The sequence below is a fragment of the Polypterus senegalus genome, chromosome 3 (assembly GCF_016835505.1).
Source record: "Polypterus senegalus isolate Bchr_013 chromosome 3, ASM1683550v1, whole genome shotgun sequence".
NCBI lineage: Eukaryota > Metazoa > Chordata > Cladistia > Polypteriformes > Polypteridae > Polypterus > Polypterus senegalus.
In genome coordinates, this window is record NC_053156.1 from 301,849,734 (window position 1) to 301,877,074 (window position 27,341).

The 27,341-nt window shown below is 42.2% G+C and overlaps 1 protein-coding gene across 1 annotated transcript; it reads right to left on the minus strand.

Moving 5' to 3' along the window:
* Positions 1 to 314: 314 nt before the first annotated feature.
* Positions 315 to 19,835, minus strand: LOC120526934 (claudin-14-like). Its single transcript, XM_039750035.1, has 2 exons — positions 19,646 to 19,835; positions 315 to 2,995 (listed from the first exon to the last, which is right to left on the minus strand). The coding sequence occupies exon 2, from the start codon at positions 1,853 to 1,855 to the stop codon at positions 1,142 to 1,144; it is 714 nt and encodes a 237-aa protein (XP_039605969.1). The 5' UTR covers positions 1,856 to 2,995; positions 19,646 to 19,835; the 3' UTR covers positions 315 to 1,141.
* Positions 19,836 to 27,341: the final 7,506 nt, after the last annotated feature.

Consider the following 27,341-nt stretch of genomic DNA (forward strand, 5'->3'; position numbering starts at 1 on the left):
GAAGTATTTGGTATGTTTTAAGGCTTTTTTCATTCATCTATGGACCCGTGGACCCATGAGCCCCATTGTAAGCTGCACAGACAGTGTATCTTTTAAAATGAATTAAAAAATTCACACAACTTTTGTCACAAATTAACGTAGGCCATGATTGTGAAGAAATAACTTTGACTTGAAATACCAAACTTAACCTTTTTGTCTCTCATTTACTCTTCAGCATAAGTTAGTCGTTAGTCGATTTACCTCATAAAACCCCATAAAAGCACATATCACCTCCCCATTTGCAGACATACTCATCATATCATGGTGACAGACGGGCTGTTTCTTTGGCTTTATTTTTGTGATTATTTTTTATTCTCCTGTTACATGTTCCATATTCAGGTCTTCTTACACATTGAGCCACAATTATTTTATTTTATTATATAAATAAATACCTATGTCACTGTGACTTCATGCCCACCAATAAAGCTGCTAGATGAACAGTGTCAGTGGATGTGAACCTTGGTACACCTTTAGGTGTCCTGCCCAGGATGAGTGGAGGAAGTGTTCCAGAATAAAGACCACCTTTGGTTTCTCCCACTCACAGACGCAGACATTCTTGCAGTATACGGTCAGGCCTTAGAATAACTTCTGTACTGCTGGTCTACCGCTCATTTTAATTTGCATTAATAACAAATTAAAAAAAATGTTATATCATGTTGGTAGAACTTAAGCTTACATCCCACAGAGTAACCTGACAAAACACATAAAATAAGGACAACTGATTCTCCCCATCCATCACTGTCAATTAAGCATGGAACCAAATGCAAAACATCTACTGTGTGGATTGGAAAGCATCACATGCCACTGACATCCTGCAGGAGCAGTAACAATTTAAAGTCCTTTGGATCTTTACCTCCACACCAGTCTTTTTGAGTCCACGCACCACCACATCACCCTCCTGGGGTAATGTTTAGCTAGATACAAATTCTTTGATGATCTTCAGGGACTGCATTGTATTTTTTGTAAATTGGAAAAACATTCTATTGGTGCGAAAACATCTAAATGATCTAACATCCTCCCCAGTGTACTGCCCCACTGTTGAAACCTGTTGAAAGTGTGGTCATCATTCCTGCAGGGCCCTTCTATGGAACCAATCGTCTGTTCACACGTAGTCGTGGACCCGGTAGCCACTACTTGAGGCAGAAGATCTTGAGGGGTTGTGGTTGTCCTTATAGGCTGCTGGAGGATGATATTGAGGGGCAGCCCGATATGCATTATTTCTCATCTGAGGTTGGTATGGGATGTGATTTCTGTCCGTCCCGCAAGACATGCAGAGCAGCGTGCCCCCCAGAAGAGTAAGGGCAGAGGAAACAAAACCTACATAGAGAGCTTGCCCAATCTCATACTTCATGCCATTAGGTAGAACTGGGTTATAAAAGTCCTGAATAATGTCGTTAGTTGACCAAGATACAGGAATGAGACAGAGGATGCCAGCAAAAATGAAACAAATCCCTCCAGTAATGGCGATAGTGTTCTTTGCGGCAGAGTTCCTTGCACAGCGTGTACACTTCATCCCCACAGACGCTAAGATGGCAGCCAAGATGGACAGCACACATGAAATAATCATCAAGGCCCTTGCTGCCTGGAGGTCCCGGGGCAGGGCCAGCTGTGAACGATGAATCTCACACTGGTAGATTCCCGTGCTGTGCCAGGCACACTCCATCCACAAGCCCTTCATGTATGCAGTAGCAGTGATGAGATTGGCACCCACATAAGCTGTTCTACGCCAGTGAGGGAGCACTGTGGCCACCACTGTCCCAAAGAAGCCAAACAGTCCCAAGAAGAACCCGAGCAGCTGTATCGCCATGCTGGCCATCTTTTTACAATTTTTTTAGTTAGGTTTCGTCAACTTGGTGTCTTATTCCAGAAAAAGTATGAGCTGGCAAGCTGGTTAAAGATGTGATTCTCTTACACCTTGACAGAACAACTAATTGATATCAATGGCCAAATGCCCTGTCCTCGAGTAGCTGGCTCACGTTGACTGATGAGAGCCTGACGTGTGGGCCATAGACCTTGATGAATGAGTGTTTTATCTTCTGAAAGTGACAAGATCACCATAACGTTCAATGCTTGACTCTAGATCAGCTTTGAGTGTCTTAAATTAATAAACGTCTGACCCAACTTGACTCCCAGATTTATAAATAGGACTCTCAAACTAAGTGAGGAACAAGCTGATTGCCTTGATTCATGACTTAATTGTCCTGTGGCAAATGTGTGACAAGAAGCTCACCTTGATCAATGATTGGGGTCTCTCCTGAAAGCAGAATATCCTTTTCTGAAGAGTATGCAGGTTTACTGCTTGGATGAGTTTCTGACTTCACTTTAATAAGCGAATTTGCTTCTTGTCAAAAACAAAGTTCAAATAGCGTGTGACTTGACATTATTCTACGGATCACAAGCACTCTGGCACTAATGATGGTGTCTCCTTTGTCTTTAACTCCAGAAATGCTGCTGTTTTCCTGTCTGCCACACTTTCCTTTATTCTTGTAAAAATCCTTGAGATGGATAAAATTGCTGCTCACTCACGAATGTCCAATTAATACTGAATAATTAACTAATTGCTTCTTAAGATGCATGACAATCCAAAATAATTGATTGTGAAGCTAACGGCTCAATGTGTTTCTCTTTTAGAACTGTGGATTCTCTTAATCGAAGAGTCTTCCAACATAATTTTCTGATATGCTTGATTGAAGAGCATGTAACCTGTCCACCTTGGCAGATAAGAAAGTCTCTTAATTCATTGACCGTTTCAGCTATTTCATTCTCCAGCGTCGATCCATATGCAGTTCACTGAGAAGTGCCTTAACTGATGGCCGAGTAGTGGTAGCACCTCAATGAGTATGCAATGTTTGCTTCTTAATCAATGAACAGCTGAATTTACACCTGCTCCCCTCATGCTTCTCTGCTTGCCTGCCTGCTGAATGCTCCTCTGATCAACACTCAAAGGAGGTAAGTCCTGTCAAGAAAAAAGGGCAAGGCCCCAGTTAAAGAGGTTAAAGATTGACTGGACAAGAAACGTGTGAGAAATGATGGAGTAACTGAGCACGGCCTCCAGACTAACTTAATAGAAACGTTAAGCCGAAAAATGGCATCGGGCCAAAGTTACCAGTTGTGAAGAATGAACGCCTCAATGAGCCTCTCTGGGACCTTATATCCCCTCATCGTTTGAGTTAATAATTCATTCAAATAGCCACATAAGCGTGTCATTTTAAAAGCAAATTGCACACTTTAGTAGTGACGAGCTGTACTTTCCCACACCTAAATGTGTATAAATGTGGAAATTACAAAAATGGATAAGAAAGTAAAACTAAAATATTATGTGTTCTTATATTATTTATTCAAAAGGAAATATCATTTAAATTAATAATTTATGTTCAAGCCTGTACATTTTGTAGAGCATATCATGCAACAAAACTTATCTGAAATGGAGAATAAAAAATATGTATGTATAAACTGTTATAAACTGTTATGTGTTATAAACACATCAGATCTCAATGGGACAAAAATCCTGCTGGATATCTCGACTGATATGGACTGATATGGTAATATGTTAGGAATGAAAGGATGCCACATCGTTTAATGGAAATGAAAATGATCAACCTACAGAGGGCTGAATTCAAAGTCACCCTGAAAATCAAAGGGAAAAAGGATAATGTGGCAGGCCAGTCCATTTTGCCAAAATTTTCATGCAGCAACTCCAAATCGTACTCAGTAGTTTGTATGCCTCTAAATGCTTGTCTGCTTATAGGGGCGGGGTTTGGGGGATTAATGCTCCTAATGAGACAACGGATGGTATCCTGAGGGATCTCCTCCCAGATCTGGACCAGGGCATCACTGAGCTCCTGGACAGTCTGAGGCATCGGATGGACCGAAACATAATGTCCATGAGGTGTTCTATTGGATTTAGGTCAGGCAAATGAGCATGGGGGCCAGTCAATGGTATCTATTCCAGGCATTGTTGTGCAACAGGAGGAACCCAGGACCTACTGCACCAGCATAGGGTCTGACTATGGGTCCAAGAATTTCATCCTGATACCTAAATGCAGTCAAGGTGCTGTTGTCTAACCTAAAGAAGTCTATGAGTCCCTCCATGGATATGCCTCCCCAGACCATCACTGACCCACCACCAAACCAGTCATGATGAACCATGTTACAGGCAGCATAACGTTCTCCACAGCTTCTCCAAACCCTTTCACATCTGTCACATGTGCTCAGGGTGAACCTGCTCTCATCAATGAAAAAAGAGGGTGCCAGTGGTGAACCTGCCATTTCTGGTATTCTATGGCAAATGCCAATCGAGCTCCATGGTGCTGGGCGGGCAGTGAGCACAGGGTCCACTAGAGGATGTCGGGCCCTCAGGCCCCCCTCATGAAGTCTGTTTATGATTGTTTGGCCAGATACATTTACACCAGTGGCCTGCTGGAGCATTTTTAGGGCTCTGGCGTTGCTCATCCTGTTCCTCCTTGCCCAAAGGAGCAGATACCGGTGTGTCCTGCTGATGGGTTAAGGATTTCTACAGCCCTGTCCAGCTTTCCTAGAGTAACTGCCTGTCTCTTGGAATCTCCTCCATGCCCTTGAGACTGTGCTGGGAGATACAGCAAACCTTCTGGCAATGCCACATATTGATGTGCCATCCTGGAGAAGTTGGACTACCTGTGCCAGCTCTGTAGGGTCCAGATATCTCCTCATGCAACCAGTAGTGACACTGACTATAACCAAATGCAAAACTACTGAAAAAACAGACAAGGAGGGAAAAATGTCAGGGGTTTCCACCTTGTTAATTTCATGAACACCAAAGCAGCTGAAGGTGATTAACACCCCCCTCTGCTACTTCACTGACCAGATCAATAGCCCAGAAGTGTCATTGACTTGATGCTATACTCGGATTTGAAAGTGTTCCTTTAATTGTTTTGAGCAGTATATATTCCTTCAGAAACCCAAAAAAGAGGGAGGTGTGGTTCTCCTACAATTTACTAATAGGGAACAAATGTCGATACTTTGGGATTTTGGAAGGAGTCAATCAGACCCTTGTACCGCTACCCTGGGAGAACAACTAAGCCCAGAGCAGCCACATGATCAGAACACCGCTATACTAATAGCAGTTGTATTTAATTTAAACGCAGAGAAATATTTTGGGCTTCTGTGACCAACACTCATCCTATTTTACCCACTCACCACAAGTCCCAAATCCACAATGAAAAGTTTTAAGGAGATGGAAAAAAAGATATATTTACATATTAACAGATAAGACAGTTTAAACATAACCCCCCCACCCCAAAAAACAAATACATAATTATCACAGTTTGGTTTACGGTCTTTGAAGTTCAAAAGGGCGATGAAATGCCAGTAGAAAAACCGATGATAACAGCATAAACATTCTGTCCTACTGGTCCATAGGTTGATAATTCCAAAACAACTAGATAAAGGTTTGTCTTCAGAGATGTGTCTCAGTTGTAATCCTGGGCAAAGATGACTCCCATAGTGGATTTTTGGTGCTAACACGCTGTTGCTCCTTGCTTCACTGCCCAATGCCTCTCTCTGTCTCCCTTTCTACCTTTCCGGGTTATGTCCTCTTTAGACCAAATGTCCTGTCCACGCTGTGTCTTCTGCTTAAAGGTGCAGTTCCGCATTTTGGTGTGAACCCAGAGCAACCCATTTCAAGAAGTACACCTTAAGGAGATGCAAACTAACAATGGGTCAGTAGTACACGTGGCACCTGCTACGTCCTAATCCAACATGGTTAGCTGGATTCTACTTTATTTGTGTATATAATACAATGAAATTCTTACTTACATATCTCCTCAGAACAGTGAAAATGACATGAAACCAGTAATGTACTGCACCATCCATCCATCCATTACCTGGACTCCTTTATACCAACGGCAATACTCCTGCATAAGGCCTCACTACAAACAGGAATGGCAAAGTTGTTTTTTTTTTTCTTCCCTTTTAAACATTCTGGTGTGTGTTGTTAGAACATTAGACCAATAAAACAATTCAGCCCACCAAAGCTCACCATTCTTATTCACTTAATTCTTCTAAAATAACATCAAGTCTAGTATTAAAAAATCTCTAAAGTCCTCCTGTCTGCCACACTACTTGGTCACTTATTCCAAGTGTCTGTGTTACTATGTATGAAGAAGTACTTCCTAATGTTTATGCAAAAGTTACCCTTAAGTTCCCATTTTAAAATTAAGGTTTCGATCGATTGGACTGATTCCCTTCATAATTTTGTCTCCTCTTAATCTTCATTAAACTGTAAAGGCTCAGCTCTTTTAATCTTTCCTCATAACTCATCCCCTGTAGCCCTGGAATCAGCCTGGTCGCTCTTCTCTGGACCTTTTTCTAGTGCTGCTTTTTGTAGCCTGGAGACCAAAACTGCGCACAGGACTCCAGATGAGGCCTCACCAGTGTGTTATAAAGCCTGAGCAGAAGCTCCTGTGACTTGTACTCCACACATCAAGGCGCTATATAACCTAACATTCTGTTAGCCTTCATAAAGGCTTTTGCACAATGTCTGGCAGTTGATAGCATAGGATCCACTATGACTCCTAAGTCCTTCTCATATGGTGTAGAACGAAGGAAAGAAAATGGAGAGTGTGAATTCAAGTGCACAGACTAGCATAGACAAAGCAAAAACATTTCAAGAAAGCTGAAAATATATTAATGGTGGCATTTGAAAAGAGGTTCATTGAAGAGGAGTGAAAGACGAGCTAGCGTCAAGACAGTGACTGGTCGTATCACACACCTTACCTTTTTGACAACAAAAGGCATTGGGCCTGTGAAAGGAAGAGGAATAAAGCTTTAAAATTACAGTCAGGAAAAGCACATCATAAATTCTAAATAAAAAATTGAAAATATCTGATTAAAGGAAGACTACAATTCTAGGAGACACCAAAGTGCTGTGGCCAGAAACTCCCAAGGAGTTGAGGCTAATAACTGGATGAGCCCTGGAATCAGCCTATTCACTCTTTTCCTCTTAACAAGTTCCCAATGGTGTCCAACCGTATCCATCCCTTCATCACGTTTTTGATGAGCTCATTTTGAAGTCATCGTCTCGATCCACTGGACTAATTCCCTTCATAATTTCAGACACTTCACTCATGTCTCCTCTTCATCCTCTTTTCATTTTTCCTCATAACTCATCCCCTGTAGCCCCCCATAATCAGTCTAGTCGCTTTTCTCTGGACTTTTTCTAGCGCTGTTCTGTCCTGTTTGTAGTCTGGAGACCAAAACTGCACCCAGGACTCCAGATGAGGCCTCACCAGTGTGTTATAAAGCTTGAGCAGAACCTTCTGTGACTTGTACTCCACACATCAGGGTGCCATATAACCTGACATTCCCGTTAGCCATCGTAATGGCAGTTGATAGTGATGAGTCCGCTACGACTTCTGACTCCTTTTCATAAGGTGGAGTTTCAATTTTCAGACCTTCTGTTGTGTATTGAAACCTTACATTTTTACTTCTCATGTTTACTTTGCTGTGGTGGGCTGGCACCCTGCCCGGGGTTTGTTTCCTGCCTTGCACCCTGTGTTGGCTGGGATTGGCTCCAGCAGACCCCTGTGACCCTGTAGTTAGGATATAACGGGTTGGATAATGGATGGATGTTTATTTTGACATTTACATTTACTTATTTGAATGTTGGCTTTATTGAAGGTGATCGAGACTGAGACTTTAAAATGAGTTCATCAAGATCATGGGGACACAATTGGAAACTTGTTAAGGGTAAATTTCAAACAAATATTAGAATATTTCTCTTCACACAGAGAACTACAGACACATGGAATAAGTGACCAAATTGTGTGGTAGACAGTAGGACTTCAGGAACTTTTAAAGCCTGACTTGATGTTATAAGTGGACAGGACTGGTGAGCTTTGTTGATTTGAATGACCTGTTCTCATCCAGAATGTTCTAATGTTCTCATGTAAATAATGTTTAAATTGACATAAAGGCTCAGTGGGCATCTTGTGAGTGTCAATGCCATAAAGCAAATTTCCATTTGTGCCTCACCACAATTTTTATGGCTCGGGCCAAATCGAGTCACAAGAGCCACTTACTAAAACATTCCTAATCAGATTTCACCCGTTGAATGTTAATCATTTTCTTTTTTACTACAATTATAATACAGGACCTTGGTCTTGTGAAGTTAAAAGTTGTCACCTAGTGTTTATGTGAAGAGATCTTTAGGTGCAATCAGGATGCCTTTTACTATGGAAAAAGGAAACACTTCAGAATAACGAGCGAGCCTGAAGGATTTTATTAACAAGCTGCACACGTAGAGGTGATACCTGGAAGCACACAAACGCTGATGCAAGCAACCTTTCCAAATAAAGACCACACTCGCTATAATGTGGAAAATAGAAATTCGCCGGAAGATAATTATTTAACACAAAAGGGAAGTGGAAAACATGACGTTTCACTGGTAGGGCTGACCCAAGATGAGCAGCTAAAATTAGCTCCTTTCACTAATAAGAATGTAAAACACACAAACAGGGAGCTAAAAATAAAGCTAAGAGGTTAATGAGGGGGCAGAATAGTCTTTAACCTCTGGGAAAGGCCTCAGGGTGACTTCCTGTGTGAGTCCAAGTGTGAAAAAGCCCGGAAACTAAAAAAAAAAAAAAGGAGAGTTGAGACCAAAGGGGGTAACAAGAGACGCTAGTCAAATGGCAGGAACAGAGCCAATGTTACTTCAGTTCGGAATTCCATTTTCCACACCCAGAGGTTCCTTTAGTTTTTCGGAAATATGGTTTTCTCCTACGGTTCAAAATCATATCAATAAGTTAATCTGCAAAACAAACAGTTGTCCCTGTGCCTACTATTTTCTGTCTTTTCACTTTACATGCTTCCATTAGAAAACATAATGCTAATTTTCACTCGTACGCAGATTATACCTGGTTATACGTTTCTTTCAGACCAAATGATGTTTCCCCGATGTTGTAGTTGTGTTAGTGAGTTAAAGGAGCGGGTAGATGAGAACTAGTTGCCTCTGAACACAGAAAAACAGAAATGTTACTTATTGGAGGGAATAATGCTGATCGCAAAAATATTTTGTCATTATTTAACTCAGTTGGAATCACCATTAGCTTTATTGAATCAGTCTGCAATCTAGACATTACCTTTGACAATTTGTAATAAATGTATACATTTAATATGTCACTATGCTCTTTGCAAATATATTTTATAAATCTGCCTTTTTCTACTCACATGCACAGTTGACACAGAGCCAGATTTAGCACATCATTTAGAACTGCTAGACAAGAATTTTAAGACAAGACAAGTTAGGGACAACTGTGAAACGGGCAGTCAGACTGATGACCATTGTATACTATTTTTGTCTGTCAAACTCACTCTGAAATTGTATTCTCTCTTTGCCTTATTTTGAATTGCATGATTCACCTAAGTGGGGGCCTGCATGTGAAGAAAGAGTATAAAGCCTTGGAACATTGCCCGGCGTGCTTTTGAAGCCAACGGATGGATGGGAGATGACGTCATCAAATCCGGAAAATCCTTCCAATGCAGTGACAAAAATGGCAGACTCTACACATTGGGCCCCTGCTCCCAAACCGGGATTTTTGCCATTGGCTTCCTTCATCTGTTATGCAGTGTAAGCCGTCATTAAAGAAAGCAAAGTTATATCTCCTATGTGACTTCTTACCGCCGTATCACTAAGGGAGAGGTATCGCCTTTTAATATCATATCTAGATAGATTCTGGTTATGTAACATGCTGCAATTGCAAAACAACTCATTCCAATGAGGGAGCTAATGCCCCCTGCTGGATACAAAATGTCATGTCATTTAAAGCACACATTACAAAACTACCCAAAACGTTTTTTTCCATTTTAATAATATCAAAAATTAAAGATAGTTTTATAAATATATACAGAGAAATTCATTCATGCATTTATTTCTAGTAGGACTGACTACTGCAATGCACTGTTCTTTATACATCATTCAATTAATTCAAAATGGTGCTGAACACAATACTAGACTCAACAGCTTCCCATTTATTTTAGCAGATCAGTCTGAATACCTTGGTGTAAACATCACAAGTAAACATTAAGATCTTTTTCAGGAAAATGTTGCTATCAACAAAAAATAAACAAGATGTGAACAGACGATCTACCATCCATATAGGAAGTGTCAACACCGTCAAGACGAACATCCTTCCTAAGCTTCTTTTTCCATTTCAGAGCAATTTATATACATTAACAAATCAAGTTGTTTAAGAATTTAGAGTCAGTTATAACATCATTTATTGAATTTGAAACAATCATGCATACAAAAGGCGACTATACAAACACCTAAAGCAGAAGGTGGCATGGCACTACCTGACTTTCAATTTTATTAGTGGGCAGCAAATATAAAAGCTGCAACACCATGGAATGTGACAAACATTGATAAATATACACAAACCTGGTCTGTAATAGAAATGAAATCTTTCTGTACTTCTTTATTTGCCCTGCTTTGTGCCCCAGTGAATAAAAATTATTGTCAATATACTAATGATCCAATTGTTCATTCAGAATGTGGAACTAATGTCGGAAGGACCTCAAGATAGAGCAGCTTTCATTTTTTTGCTCCTCTACATGATAGTCACCATTTTCTATCCTCTCAAACCTACACAGTATTCAACCTTTGGAAATTGTTTGGGATTAATACACCGAGATTTGTACGTAGATAATGTCTTTGAAACTTATGAACACTTACGCTTCAAATTTAACTTCACATTAACACAATTTTTAAACTACTTTCAAATCAGAAACTTTGCTAAAAGAGGCCTGGCCAATTGTCCTCACCTCCAACCCATTTCTATTCCAGAAGACAGAATGTAGCGGGGCGACATGAATAGGGACGACTTATTGTATTTTGTGCCGAGTCACATCTTTCATAGTGTTGTCCCGTTTATGTAGTCTATAGTGCATCTGTGTAAATGTTGTCCCCTCGAAGCAAAGGGGGAAGGAGAACGCTGCAGGACCGTGACCCCTCAAGCTAATTTTTCCTGTCCACTCATCAAGTCCACCTGGGTTATTTCCAATAAAAACGAGAGGAGAGAAGGAGAAAAAAAAAACCCAGAACACAACACAGAAACACATCAAGAAACATAGAAATGCCAATCCGGGTCTTCACACACCTTTCTACAGCTTGTTGGACCTGTAACGATCTCGCCATTCTCACAAAACCCCGGGGTTCAGTAGTAACAAGACATGCCGAGGACCATATGGTGAGACTTTTTTTTTATTTTGGGAAAGGAGCAAACAATCAAGTGCTTTCATATCGCTGTTACTGCTGGAAAGTTTCTAACCGGTTCAAGTTCATTACCGTTAATCACTCTCTGGACACTTTCCTGGACTTTACGTGTGTTATGTGCTTCGTGTGCGCCATATCTGTTTTATGTTCAGTGTAGGGTCAAGGGAGGGTTTACTCTGTATATTTATTGCTGCACCGTCTATTATAATATTCCACCATTCACTCATGGGATTGTGTGTGTTAGGGGAGGAGAAGATGAGATATTTATACTGTTTGGCATTTTGTTTCACTTCTTTTCATCTTGTTCTATTCACTTTAGTAACTTACCTACTGTTTGCCTTTTTTTGCCTGTTTAATTGCCGATTGGGGAAGTAATTCGAAGAAGTATGGCTAGTCTAAATCTGACGCCCCTCAAGTTGCCAGGCCATAGGTCTTGGCGGTGTAGTGGCTGATCCGGACGACTGGGCTGGCCATTACAAGAAAACATCTCATTATTATATAAAACATTTTAAAGTCCATTTCTTTCAAAGATCCCAAGGTATTTTGGAAAGGATCTTTCACTTAACTTCTCAGAAAAGAAGTGGAAGGCAGCCATCCGTAGAATACACTCCAGATCCATATGGCAAAACATTCAATCATTCAACTTAAAATCTTTTATCAAGCACATTTATCCCAGCTGAAATTACCCAAAATGCATCCAGGCCAAGATTCAACCTGTGAACATTCCAATCTAACTCCGGCCTCAATGGACCAAGTTTTGGAAGTTCACCAAATTAACATCATTCTGGACAAAAATCTTTGAATGCCTATCTTGGTCGCAACCACTCCTAACCCATTAAAATTGACACATTTTAGGAAGTCACTGTGCACTGGAGTGATTAAAAAAGGACTGGAAAATGGCAAATATCATCCCATTATATAAAAAGGGTGACACGATAGATCCAAGCAACTATAGGCCAGTAAGCTTAACGTGAAACATCACAGGAAAATTAATGGAAGGAATTATTAGGGATAAGATTGAGCAACACCTGGCAAGGAAAGGAGTTATTAGGAACAGTCAGTGTGGGTTCAGAAGAGGGAGGTCGTGTTTTACTAACATGCTGGAATTCCATGAGGAGGAAACCAAAGCATACAATCAAAGTGGAACAAATGATGTTATTTATCTTAACTTTCAGAAAGCATTTGATAAGGTGCCACATGAGAGGGTGGGCATCAGTCTAAAAGAAGTGGGAGTTCAAGGTGATGTTTTTAGATGGGTGCAGAATTGGTTCATACACAGGAGGCAGAGGGTGATGGTGTGAGGAACCTCTTTCAGAACTTTCAGAATGTTAAGAGTGGTGTCCAGCAGGGTTCAGTGCTAGGGCCGCTGCTATTTTTAATATATATAAATGATTTAGATAGGAATATAGTTCTCATCTAGAGTGTTCTAATGTTCTAAAGTTCTAACAGCTGTATTTGATGGACTCCCAGAAGGGCTTAAAGTGGAGAAGAACAAACTGATTGTAACTGTTGACATCACATTATGAGAACGTAGACTTACTTTACGCGATTGTAAAGGCCACTTGCTATCAATGGGTAAGTGATATTCATTACTACCTGAAATTGGAAAAAAGATAAATTCGCACTTACAGGATCTGTCCAAGAGTTTTTTTAAAACATGGAAAGATCTAATTAATGAAATCTCATATATAAACGTCTACGCATTGAAGTGTGTGTGTGTGTCTGTCTGTCCCGGAAGTTTGGGGCATCCCAGAAGTGCGAGGCTACAGCATGAAGTTCAAAGAAAGCGACTCTGTTGCCAAAGTGAAATCACCACCACTAACACACAAGCGAGGAGAGCACGTTGGCAAAACAAAACCGATGAGGAGCCGTGAATCCACAACCGATGCGATTGACTGATTGTTTGATGTGCCAGAATTCATGGTTTCTAGGAGTTTGGGCTTTTACAACATGGGCTTAACACAACTAGTTTTAGAATAAACTTTTATGAAGGGGGAAAGGATATTCTCCCTTCTTTGTTGTTTTTAAAGATTTGATCTTATTGGCTGTCCTTTCTTTCTCTCGAGTGGTGGTTGAATTCCGGTTTGTTAAGTTTGACTCAATTGTATGCAATGTTGATTTCTTTGTTGTAAGTCTTGATTGTTTGGAATGTTCATTTCTTTAGATAAAATCTACACAAAAATGCTGCAGCAAGAATCGTTAAAAGAACCAGAAGGTCAAACACTTAACTCCAGTTATTGAGTTCATGCATTGGCTACCAGTTAAGTTTAGGACAGATTTCAAAATCCTCCATACATCTTGCCCAAAAAAGGGGCCTGAGTTGCCTCAAGCTTGCATATTGTAATCTTTTTAGTTAGCCAATACAAGGTGTAATTTCACTTGACTTCTCTCTATATTCATAATGGCTAACACAGTACAATGCCAAGTCAAGTCAAGTTGGGGAACATGCACTGGTACAGTGTGTTGCTGCACCCACTACATGACAAAACAACTCGGGATTCCAGTTGGCAACCCCCCAGGCAGACACGCGGTCCAGTCCCACCCTCTGGAAATGACCCTCTATCTGCCGCAGCCAGGTGTTATGTGGGTGACCCCTTGGCCTGGTCCAGCCATTCAGGTCCCCAACAATGAGTATCTTATGAGCTGGATCACTCTCAGGGAAACGCGCCACATGACCATAGTGCCGTAACTGACACTCCTTAACAATGCAGGTTATGTGCCTCATTCGCGACTCCATGAGCAACTGCTCGTTTGACACAAAGTCAATCCAAACGTACCCAAGGATTTTCCGGAGAGGCACAGTACCAAGGAGTCCAGTCTTTGTCTCAGGTCACTGGATGGCATCCATGTCTCGCAACCATATAGCAAGACAGGAAGCACCAGGACACTAAAGACTTGGTCCTTTGTCCTTTTGCAAAGATATTGGGATCGCCACACAACCCTTTCCAATGACCTCATGACCCCCCATACTCTCCCAATCCATCTACTGACTTCACAGAAAGAGTCACCAGGGACATGAATGTCACTGCCAAGGTAAGTAAACCTCTTGACTCAGTAAGGTCAACTCACTCTCTGCAAACAGAGACACTACTCATGGCCATGCTCAAGAGGTCATTAAAGGCATGGATGTTGGTTTTTATCCAGGACACTCACAAGCCCAGACACTCAGACTCCTCACTCAGTCTCTCCAGTGCCCTGATCAGAGCCTCCATTGACTCTGTGGAGATCACAGCATCATCAGCAAAGTCAAGATCTGTGAATCTTTCTTCACCAACAGATGCCCCACAGCCGCTGGACCCCACAACTTTGCCCAACACCCAGTCCATACAAGAATTGAACAGAGTAGGAGCAGAACACACCCCTGACAAACACCAGAATCAACTGGGGAAAACACAGAGGTCCTGCCTCTACTCTGCACAGCACTCCCAGTACCAGAGTACAGGCCAGCCATGATATCCAGCAACCTCGAGGGGATCCCGCGAACCCTCAGGATGTCCCACAGGGCAGCTCGATCAACTGAGTCGAACACTTTGCGAAAATCAACAAAGGCTGCAAAGAAACTATACCAATATTCGCGCTTGTGCTCCATGAGAACCCTCAGTGCCATGATGCGGTTGATGGTAGACTTCTTAGGCACTGAGGTACAACACCCTAGTACAAAAATCCTCCTTGTAACCTATAAAGCCTTATGCCTGATTATCTATCTAAACTTATGATTCCTTACAAACCAGAGTGCACAATAAAATCTCAAGATGCAAGCCTCCTTATGATTCACAGTACCTGCACTATTACATGACTCTATTTCTGGCTTAAGCGCCCAGTTATAAAGAGCTGACAAGATTTCGGCGGCATGATGGCGCAGTGGAAGCACAGCTGCCTCACATAAAGGAGACCTGGGGTTTCAATCTTAGGCCCTCCCTGTGTGGAGTTTGCATGTTCTCCCAATGTCTCCAGTTTCCTCCCACAGTCCAAAGACATGCAGCGTAGGTATGTTAGTGATACTAAATTGGCCCTGGTATGTGGTTGTTGCATGTGTCTGCACTGTGATGGGCTGCCGCCCCGTCCAGGGTTTATTCCTATCTTGCATCCTATGCTAGCTGAGGTAGGCTCCAAACGAACAAACAACCTTAACAAGTCAAGAAGATGACTGACTGACTGAGAAGTTTTTCTTCAATTCCTAGTTACTTCCTACTGAACTTCCCTTTTTAGCGTGACATGAGCAGAGCAGCCAGTGCCTGTCCAGTCCTACCCAAGTCTGATTGCTGTCAAGTGCCTGTTGCTGCTAGGACAGCCAACCAGTAATAAGGCCTAAATATAACAGACCCATAAAAAGGTGGAGAAATAGAGGAGGTAATGGGGCACGTAAAAGAAAGTCACTGAGTGTGCAGATGAAATCCTGAAAAACCCCCCATTTCTTTGTGTTCTTTATATGTGCTGCACTTTGTTTTTAAAATTGGTGTAGGATTAAAGTTTGCTTGCTTGTCTGTTTTTAAAAAACAGAATCCATGTTCAGATTTTAGAACTCGGGAAAGAAAAGTATCAGAACCAGCTTATTCGGAGAATGCTAAGTCTTCAACATATACAGTAAATGATTTTTTTCTAAAAGATGCGCCTTGATGAAACCCATCTTCCAATTATCAGGCAGGTCCATCCCACCCACCTTGTTCTTTTTTTAGTTTTGCTCATTTTGCATTCACAGGCCAACGGCTGAGCCTGCTTTCCATGCCTGTTCCAGCTCACTGACGGTCAGCCGGCCTTTGGGCACATTTGCTGTTACTTGTCAATGTTTAAACTTCTCCTACGAGTCTGTGGGTTTCTGTTTTCCATCAACTTTGAATCAGCTGATGTGTGACACACCTACCCTGAAACTCAAGAAAGCAGCCAGTGCCACTCCAGTGTGGGAGTAACTCAATTTTGGTGACGCTATCAGCATCTGCGCCATCTGATCCTGTTGACAATATGCCTGCCAACAAAACTCAGCATTTCTCTGTGATAATTCTTCATTTATTCCATGACGTGATATTTGAATAAGTGGGTTTGAGAATGTGAGCACGTATGAAAATGAATGTTCTATGTATAAAATGCATTTAATTTTCCCTCAATCATCTGCTTGTAAATATCTATCTGCCATGCTATGGTCAATGGTTTCCTGGAATTGATCGCATGTCCTGCATGCCGGGTCTGTGCCACCTTTGAGGATTTTGCTGCGATAACTTGCTGGTCTGGATGGCCTGGTCTTGGGTAGCGATGATAAAGCCCTTTGTTTCAGATTTTAGCCCAGCTCTTTTCAGCCACTGGTTGGTCATATGTTGTTCTACATCTTTTTCACCTACATCTTTTGGGTATTGCCCATGCATTTGTGTTTCTTCCCATTTCTGTTTCATTTGTTCTTGGGTGTGACGCTTTGCTTTATTTTTGATTTTTTGGGCAAGACTGGTCAGGAAGCTTTGTTTAAAGATTGTGGTTTTTCAGGAAGGTTGAGTTCTCTTAAAAATAATAATACTAATACTACTACTACTACTACTACTACTACTACTACTACTACTAATAATAATAATAATAATAATAATAATAATAATAATAATAATAATAACACTGAAGCAATTGCAGGTTAAGAGCCTTGTGCAAGGGCCCAATGAATTAGAATCTGTTCTGGCAGTAACCAGTGTAGATCCTTAGCCTTATAGCCACAACTCCACCACTTGTTATCTATCTATCTATCTATCTATCTATCTATCTATCTATCTATCTATCTATCTATCTATCTATCTATCTATCTATCTATTATATAGTGCCTTACATATCTATATATCTATCTATCTATCTATGATATAGTGCCTTACATATCTATCTATCTATCTATCTATCTATCTATCTATCTATCTATTATATAGTGCCTTACATATCTATCTATCTTTCTATCTATCTATCTATCTATCTATCTATCTATCTATCTATCTATCTATCTATCTATCTCTGCGTTATACCTCAACTATGGTGGATATCCATATACAGTTGATTCATTCTAGGGCTTTGAGTGTTGCTTGCTATTTGAAATTCAAATGTTTTAATGATTTTAGTATAAGGCTACAACATAACAAAACATGTAAAAAGTGAATTAGTGAAAGTGAGCCTGAATGCTTTTTGAACTGACTGCATATATAGTTACCTGCATTATACATTTGCTTTATAATAATTCTTCATGCAGTGTCAACCAAGGGTCTTAAAAAGTTGTTGGCATCTTGAGTGGTTCATTCAAGTTTCCTTTGAGACTGTTACATATCAAACTAAGGTCAAATACAATTCACACATGCTACAGGAAAAATAAATTATAATCATAACTTAAAAAGACAAATCAGGTAAGACATCAGTCTTTTAACCCACTTATCCATGGCATGGACATAGGGACACAACAAGCATAGGACACAAGGCAGGAACAATAACAGATCGAGGGCACAAGTCCATCACAGGGTGAATGCACTATAATGGTAGTTTTATTAATGCCAATTCACCTGACCTGCATGTCTTTAGACTGCAGGAAGAAACTGGAGTTCCTAAAGAAATACATGCAGACATGGGGAGAACAGGCAAAGGGAGCACCCAGGGCATAAACCTCAGTTACCCAGCAAAAAAATCACCAAGTCCAACTTTTGGTTGGTGGCCACTTACCGTATGTAGCTCCAGTGAGGTTCTTTTGTAATTGCTACACATCAACATAATGTAAAATAAAATTCAGACTAACTACTGAAGGAAATAAATTGTTACCAAAAATTTTGGTCAAGGGTAAATGGGAAAAAAACTAACCATCCACCTTCTTCAACCACTTATCCAGGGCAGGGTCTTGAAAGCCCATCCCTCCAATCATAGGGTACAAGGCAATATCAAAAACTGAACAGCTGATTAAACATTGCCAATTAACCTGTGTCACACACGTGCGAATGGGAGGCAGCTAAAGGGCTTGAATAACGACAATTCTACGCCCGTCCAGGGGGTGGCGAGGTGCACTGACTGTGTCTCTCGATGCTCTGCAGACCATTCACAGGAATTCCCGCAGGGTTCCGACACCTATGATGATGTCACTTCTGGGCCCAATGACACCTTTAAAGCTGCCACCTTTACAAACTCAAATCAGTTCTGTTTTGGACTTAAACCTGAACACTACTCATCTAAACAAGCCCATTTTGCAGTCAGGGCATAATATACGGGTGGCTGCCCCAAACCTTTTAGATGTCTCCTGTCTATTCTCATGACAGCTGATACGCCTTGTCTTTCATCTTTTATAAGAAATCTGAGTATGGAGAAGAAAACTCATGCAGACTTTACACAGGGAGCGCCCAAAACCCTGGTTTTGCTTGTTGAGAGGCAGCAGCACTACTGCTGTGCCGCCATGCCACCATGCATTAACCATAAAAATGGTATAATCAGTAAACCCCATTGAAAGTCAGTTGACAGCCGGCTAAAATAAAAATGTCTAATAGCTCATTGAAAAGCATGACAAGGCAGCTGGTCGGTGATACATGAAGGAAATGTCACCTATGAGATCTAGTTTGTGATGGACACAGATACCCAAACAGCCACTGTGCTTTAACTTTTCACTGAGTGATTAGTCTAGGATTTGCCCCATAATTATATGAATAACAGCACATAAAATCAGAAAAATGAGTAAAACTGACATGGCTGCCGCATTGGTCAAGGTGTTGTGTCTGCTCACCCTCTCAGTGTCTGTGTGTTTGGTTAACTGGTGACTTCAAACTGGCCCTGTACGAGTGAGTGGAGTGTGTCCCATCCAGGGATGGCTCTTTGTTTGGACCCGAAACTCCTTGAATAGCCTTTGGACCCCTTCAATTAGATTATAGGGGTTTAAGAAAGGAAGGCATGGAGGAATGGCGTCCTCACAACAAAGAGACAGGGTTCACATCTGCATGTTCTCCCCATGTCCTAGTGGATTTCCTCCAGGTGTTCTGATTTCTTCCCACAGCACAACGAGAAGCAGGTTAGATGGACTGGCTTTGCTAAACTGACCCCTGATGGACTTGTGTGTGTGTGTGTGTGTGTTCACCCTGTGATGGTCCAACACCCTTATCAGGATTTTTTTTTCTTCCTTTTGCCCAATGATTTCTGGGATAGTTTTCAGCTATCCCGTGACCATAGCCTGGGTTAGGTGGGTTATGGAAATGGTTGGATGGAAAAATGGATGGAATAAATGAATAAGATAAACCCAGAAAATGGGTGTACGGATGGATGAAAAACAAATGAAAATATCCCAATTAGTAAAACTGGGGATCGAAGAGTGTGAACTACCAGCAGCTCCAGACCTACAGTGCCGTCAGCCTTGTCAAATGAAATAGACGCACTTACCCGCTGCTGCCTTTTCCTTTCTCAATCTCTCCCTAAAAGGCTTCACTGAGTAGCCGGCTGCTGTGAACGGATGTGCTGCCCTGTGGTGCCAGGAACGCCTGTGAATGGATGCTTATTATGAAAGATCCATCCAGCAGATTCTGAGCAGCTGATGCCCATTGTCTTCGCTTAGCGGGGAGGTTTATTGCTGGTTGATGATTTGCTTTTCACTCACTGATGCACACAAGGGCTTTTGAAAGCACAGAAATTGAGTGTGTGTGTCATGGCCTTGGTCACTCGGCTGGCCTGGCCTGTTGGTATTAACGCCACCCTCTCCTGACCTCTCCCCACCCCCATGCCTTTCATGGTCACGTCTCATTTTTTTTCCTTTTACCACTTTTGGGCTGCTGCAGGTTCTGGTCATTTTGCCCCTTTTTAACATACAATACATTCAGAAAACAAGCAATCAGCACTGGGTCCTCTTCTCTTCCTCACTATACAGCTTCTTGCTGGGCCTTATCATCCAGTCCCATAGTTTCTCACATCAGTGCTAGGCTGATAGTATGCAGATGAACCCCTCGTTCCTTCCAGAGGACACACATGGTATCAACTTGAATGTCAACATGTCTCACTAGTACTGCAACTTAGATGAAGGAACACCATTTCCTGCTCAACCTAGCAAAGATAAACCTTCTTGTAATTCCAGCTAATGCATCTATGCAGCACCTTATGTGAAAATCAAAGTGGGCATTGCCCATTCTGCTAGGCTTTAATAGTATAAAAGACGGTAGGAGGTTTATTAGGGATGCAGAAATCCAGATGCCCCTGCATTCGTGGGGATGTGATATTTGACCCTCGTCATCCAGGCTCCCCTGGCCCTGTAGGCTTTGAGTTAGGATTAAGTTCTAGAATGTAGCTTTCTTGCCCCTAAGCCTCTGGCAGCTTCTCCTCTGACCTTGTGTGTTGTTACTATGTGGTTCATATCTGGGTATAGATAGTAGATAGGGTCCTTGAAATTATCGGCCTATTGGCTCTCCAGCCTCTTCTTTGGCCTTGTAGGCTTTGATCAGCATTATGGGTCTGGCTACAGAGTCAACAGCCTTTATCATCCAGGCTCCCTGATAAGGGTATAGTCATGGCCAAGGAGTCATATGGCCCTTGTCATCCAAGCCTGCATCTGGGGTTTGGTTCTGGCCATGGAGTCACTAACCCTCATCATCTAGGTTCCCATGGCCCTGTAGGCTTAAAGTTAATGTCTGGGGAGTAGTCTCCTCACCTCCAAGTCCCAAGGGCTTCTCCCTTGGCCTTCTTCCCTTCTTATGTGGACCATATCTGGGTACAGATAGTGAATAATAATAATATCCTTGGAGATATTGGCCTGCCTCCACTTTGGCCTTGTGGGCTTTGAGCTGTGGTATGGGTCTGGCCACGGACTCAACAGCCCTTGAAATCCAGACACCCTGATGGGATTTTCTCTTGGCCATGGAGTCATCGGCCCTCGTTATCCAGGCTTGCCGCTGGGGTTTGGCCCTGGCCACAAGTTTTGTTGAGTAGGTTTACTCTTGGAGCATTCAGAAAGTGCAGATTTTTCACATTAAAAATGAAGTCCACCCCTAGAATTAGTTTATCACTAATTCAAATTCATAAAATTATAATCAAGTGTTCCAGAAGAGGTACCAGTGATTCAAGCATGCAGGTGGACCTGACTGTCTTATTTAAACAGCAGACATTGAGGGTCTTGTGTTCTCTTCTCATCCCTACATCTAAACTGAGAAATGAATTCCTATCCTTACTGGTTTTGACTCGACACAACATGTTGATTTTCCCACCCACTCTGGTGGTCATATACTGGATCTGATCTGCACTTCTGGACTATCTGTTGCCAACATTTACAGCACTGATTTGGGACTCTGTGACCATAAAGCAGTATTTTTCCTTTGTCGGGCACTTATTATTTGCGGTGCCTGATCGCACTGTGTCCCCTTATACTCTACGACACGGGGCGGACTCACCTGCACTCCCGCATCGATCATCACTGGAGCTTCCCGGCCCAGCCGCTGCACAAAGTTCATCAGTGCCTTCAAGGGTGCTGCTGCCGTCACTCCCAGTTCCTCCACTCGTTCCTTCAGTTCGTTATATTCCTGTAAGAAACAGCGTCCACACGATTACTGTTTACAGCCGGCGTTGTTTGCGTTTCCTCATTTCGCTTACCCTCCGGCCGGGAACCAATGAGCACGTCCCCTCCTGGTATATATATATACAGTACATACACAGGTGAATCCTATAATGAGAAAGAGTATTTAAGGGGGTCAATTGTAAGTTTCACTCCTCCTTTAATTTTCTCTGAAGAGTAGCAACATGGGGGTCACAAAACAACTCTCAAATGACCTGAAGACAAAGATTGTTCACCATCATGGTTTAGGGGAAGGATACAGAAAGCTGTCCCAGAGATTTCCACAGTTAGGAACATATTGAGGAAATGGAAGACCACAGGCTGAGTTCAAGTTAAGGCTCGAAGTGGCAGACCAAGAAAGATTTCGGATAGACAGAAGCGACGAATGGTGAGAACAGTCAGAGTCAACCCACAGACCAGCACCAAAGACCTACAACATCATCTTGCAGCAGATGGAGTCACTGTGCATCGTTCAACCATTCGGCGCACTTTACACAAGGAGATGCTGTATGCGAGAGTGATGAAGAGGAAGCACAAACAGAGCCGCTTGAGGTCTGCTCAAGCACATTTGGACAAGCCAGCTTCATTTTGGAATAAGGTGCTGTGGACTGATGAAACTAAAATGGAGTAATTTGGGCATAACAAGGGGCGTTATGCATGGAGGAAAAAGAACACAGCATTCCAAGAGAAACACCTGCTACCTACAGTAAAATATGGTGGTGGTTCCATCATGCTGTGGGGCTGTGTGGCCAGTGCAGGGACTGGGAATCTTGTCAAAGTTGAGGGACACATGGATTCCACTCAGTATCAGCAGATTCTGGAGACCAATGTCCAGGAATCAGTGACAAAGCTGAAGCTGCGCCGGGGCTGGATCTTTCAACAAGACAACGACCCGAAACACTGCTCAAAATCCACTAAGGCGTTCATGCAGAAGAACAAGTACAACGTTCTGGAATGGCCACCTCAGTCCCCAGACCTGAATATAACTGAAAATCTGTGGTGTGAGTTAAAGAGAGCTGTCCATGCTTGGAAGCCATCAAACCTGAATGAACTAGAGATGTTTTGTAAAGAGGAATGGTCCAAAATACCTTCAACCACAATCCAGACTCTCATTGGAACCTACTGGAAGCGTTTAGAGGCTGTAATTTCTGCAAAAGGCGGATCTACTAAATATTGATTTCATTTCTTTTTTGTGGTGCCCAAATTTATGCACCTGCCTGATTTTGTTTGAACAATTATTGCACACTTTCTGTAAATCCAATAAACTTCATTTCACTTCTCAAATATCACTGTGTGTGTCTCCTATATGATATATTTAACTGACATTTTTCATCATAACAACCAACGATTTATACAGGAAAATAATGACTATTAACAAGGTTCCCCAAACATTTGCATCACATTGTATATATATAAATATATGAGGGGGAGTGAAGCTAAAGTTAGAAAATGGGATTCATCAGAAAAAGGAACAACCCTTAACAAAACTGATCATATTATTTCTCAGTGTAGTCTCCACCCTTCTCAATGTACTTGCACCTCCTGCCTGGGAGTGCCAGCAGAATGAAAGGTTTTGTCTTCTCCTCACCACCACTTGTCTTTTCTTCACGCCATCATCTGTCTTGAATCGATTATCACCCACATGCTTTTTTAGTGGTCCAAAAAGGGGGAAATCACATGGTGCCAAATCAGGCGAATAAGGAGGATGTAGCAATACCTCAAACTTCAGTTTCTCCAGACAAGCCTTGGTGTTCTTAGCAGTGTCTGTCACTGTCTTGCAGCAAAAGGACTCCTTGAGACAGCAGTCCCTGCTGCTTGGATTGAATAGCAGGCTTCACATCAGTCTCCAGCAAGTCATAGTAACTTGCACTAGTGACTGTAGTACACCTTGGCATGTAGTGTTCAACAATAATGCGGGTGCACGAGTAGTGGCGAGGACAAGACAAAACCTTTTATTTTGCTGGAATCATGACAGGCAGGTGGTGCAAGTGCATTGAGAAGGCTGGAGAGAACATTGAGAAATCACATGATCTGTTTTGTGATGGTTTGTTCCATTTTCTGATAAATCCCATTTTCTAACTTTAGCTTGACTCCCCCTCGTATAATGAGATGTTGTCACAGTGATACATCCTCTGTGTCGATACTTATAGTGGCTAAAAAGGAGACAGCCTAAGAACACCAACACAAAGGATTTATTTGTTCAGAATGGCAGCTTGTTAGTCAGTCAGGACATCCTAACAAGAAGCCTCAGATTTAAACTAGCAGACAAGCTCTTAGCTGTGCTTCTGTGAGAAGTTCTTTAACGGAGTCATGAATAAGGAAGAGCTGAGCAGGGAGTGACTCAGCCAGTGGGGGCCTGAGGCCGGCTGCCTAATCCTGTTTATAATAAGCTTAAAAAATTATCTCAGGCCAAAACATCTTGGCCTCTCCTCCCTCTAACTGTAAATCTGCCTGACATTTCCTGTTGGGTCACATTGTGCAATCACCCATCTAGCCCACCCAGCATGACGCTTGACACTATGGAATAAAAATGAAGTATAAACATTTTGTTACTGTACTGTACTTCTGCTTTACATAAGAATAAAATTTTATCTTCTTTCACTTTTACATTTTCAAATGCAAAACGGTTATTTTTACTTAACTATACACTGCTGAATATTAGCCAAAATAACAAGAGCACCTGTGCAACATGATGTTGCTCCTCTGTATGCCACCAAAACATCTCCAGCCTGCCTGTTCACTGACTCTTCAGGGACCTCTGAAGGTGTTCTATGTTATGTGACACCAAGACATTAGCAGCAGATCCTCTAACTCCTGTGAGGTGCAAAGTGGAACCATTGTGCTTCAGATTTGATGTTCCACAACACATCCCTGAGATACTTAATTGGACTGAAATATAAGGAATTTATTAGAAAATTAGCAAAATGTTTGACAGGAATAGTCATTCAGCCCAAAAAAGCTTGCCAATCTCATTCACCTAATTCCTGCAGAAAAATATCAAATTAGTTCCCTCAAATCCTAATGTCCACCATGTTACTTGTTAACTTATTCCATATGTCAACAGGCATTTTCCCATTGCAGGAACTTTTGGTTTCAAGAACCAACAAGTTCCTGTGTGATGTAGGCCAATTTTGGCCTCTGACCACTTTGTGTATAATCGTCCCACCACACAACAGGAATAGTAACCTTTATGCAAAATATGTGACATGCAAAGAAAAATAAAGAAGTGCAAAGTGAGACACATTTGGGAGATTATGGTGGACAACCCCCACCTTATTGCTTGGAATTAATAGGGAGATTATTGCTTTGAAGAGGCGCTTATCGCAGTGCACCAGGGAGGCTGCTATGAAGAGTGATGCTGTATGAAGTGTGGCACTCCTTGTTCACCGATAACTCTCCTAAAATCTAAACTACTAACAGATTTGTAAGAAGATGCAGGTGCTTGGAGTCAACCAATCAGCACAATTCATCGCCTGAGTTCCACCCATGATAGTTTGAATGAAAAGTACAAACCCTGGTGTGGGAGCTAAAAAAAAAAAGAGTACCAGGATCTACCCACCAAGAACTACAAATGGTCCAACTTCCTGTGGTGGGAAAGCTACAAAAGTTCCTGAGTTTGAAAACGTCTCTGGTTCCTGAAAAGGTTCCAGCTTTGGGCAGTTCTATATGATTCTGTGTTCAACACACTTCCTGACGTTTGTGTGAAATTCACCCTTGACAAGTTTCCAACTAGATAGATAGATAGATAGATAGATAGATAGATAGATAGATAGATAGATAGATAGATAGATAGATAGATAGATAGATAGATAGATAGATAGATAGATAGATAGATAGATACTTTATTAATCCCAACGGGAAATTCACATACCTCCAGCAGCAGCATACTGATAAAGAACAATATTAAATTAAAGAGTGATAACAATGCAGGTATAACAGACAGACAATAACTTTGTATAATGTTAACGTTTACCCCCCCGGGTGGAATTGAAGAGTCGCATAGTGTGGGGTCTCCTCAGTCTGTCAGTGGAGCAGGACGGTGACAGCAGTCTGTCACTGAAGCTGCTCCTCTGTCTGGAGATGATCCTGTTCAGTGGATGCAGTGGATTCTCCATGATTGACAGGAGTCTGCTCAGCACCCGTCACTCTGCCACAGATGTCAAACTGTCCAGCTCCATGCCTACAATAGAGCCTGCCTTCCTCACCAGCTTGTCAAGGTGTGAGGCATCCCTCTTCCTTATGCTGCCTCCCCAGCACACCACTGCATAGAAGAGGGCACTCACAACAACCGTCTGATAGAACATCTGCAGCATCTTAATGCAGATGTTGAAGGACACCAGCCTTCTAAGGAAGTATAGTCGGCTCTGACCTCTCTTGCACAGAGCATCAGTATTGGCAGTCCAGTACAATTTATCATCCAGCTGCACTCCAAGGTATTTATAGGTCTGCACCCTCTGCACAGTCACCTCTGATGATCACGGGGTCCATGAGGGGCCTGGGCCTCCTAAAATCCATCACCAGCTCCTTGGTTTTTCTGGTGTTCAGTTGTAGGTGGTTTGAGTCACACCATTTAACAATGTCCTTGATAGGCTCCTATACTCCTCATCCTGCCCACTCCTGATGCAGCCCACGATAGCAGTGTCATCAGCGAACTTTTGCACATGGCAGGACTCCGAGTTGTATCTGAAGTCCGATGTATATAGTCTGAACAGAACCAGAGAAAGTACACTCCCCTGCGGCGCTCCTGTGCTGCTGACCACAATGTCAGACCTGAAGTTCCCAAGATGCACATACTGAGGTCTGTCTGTAAGATAGTCCATGATCCATGGCACCTGGTATGAATCTACTCCCATCTCTGTCAGCTTGTCCTTAAGGAGCAGAGGTTGGATGGTGTTGAAGGCGCTAGGGAAGTCCAGAAACATAATTCTTACAGCACCACTGCCTCTGTCCAAGTAGGAGAGGGATCGGTGTAGCATATAGATAATGGCATCCTCCGCTCCCACAATTTCCTGGTATGTGAACTGCAGAGGGTCGAGGGCATAGCAGACCTGTGGCCTCAGGTGGTGATGTAGCAGCTGCTCCATGGTCTTCATCACATGTGACGTCAGGGCGACAGGCCTGAAGTCATTCAGCTCACCAGGACGTTATACCTTTGGGACTGGGGTGAAGCAAGATGTTTTCCAAAGCCTTGGGGCTCTCCCCTGTTTCATGCTCAGGTGATACTCCATCTGGACCTACTGCTTTGCTGGCACAAAATCTCCTCAGGTCTCTGCTTACCTGGGCTGCTGTAATTGTGGGTGGGGGGAAACTCTCTCATATGCTGTTATCAGCAGAAGGATGGGTGGAGATTGCAGTACTCTGAGGTGAGAGTGAGAGTGGATTAGGTTGGTTAAACCTGCTAAAAAAGATGTTCATCAGGTTTGCTTTCTCCCTGTCTCTCTCGATGGAGGCACCCCACTTTTAGCTGCAGCCAGTGATGAACACACATGAAATGCATGTATTCCAAATAACAATATATTAATTACCCTATACAACTCCAGGCAC

What these genes read in the sequence shown, in the direction of transcription:
- LOC120526934 (XM_039750035.1), bottom strand. Translation starts at nt 1,855, where the DNA reads ATGGCCAGCATGGCGATACAGCTGCTCGGGTTCTTCTTGGGACTGTTT.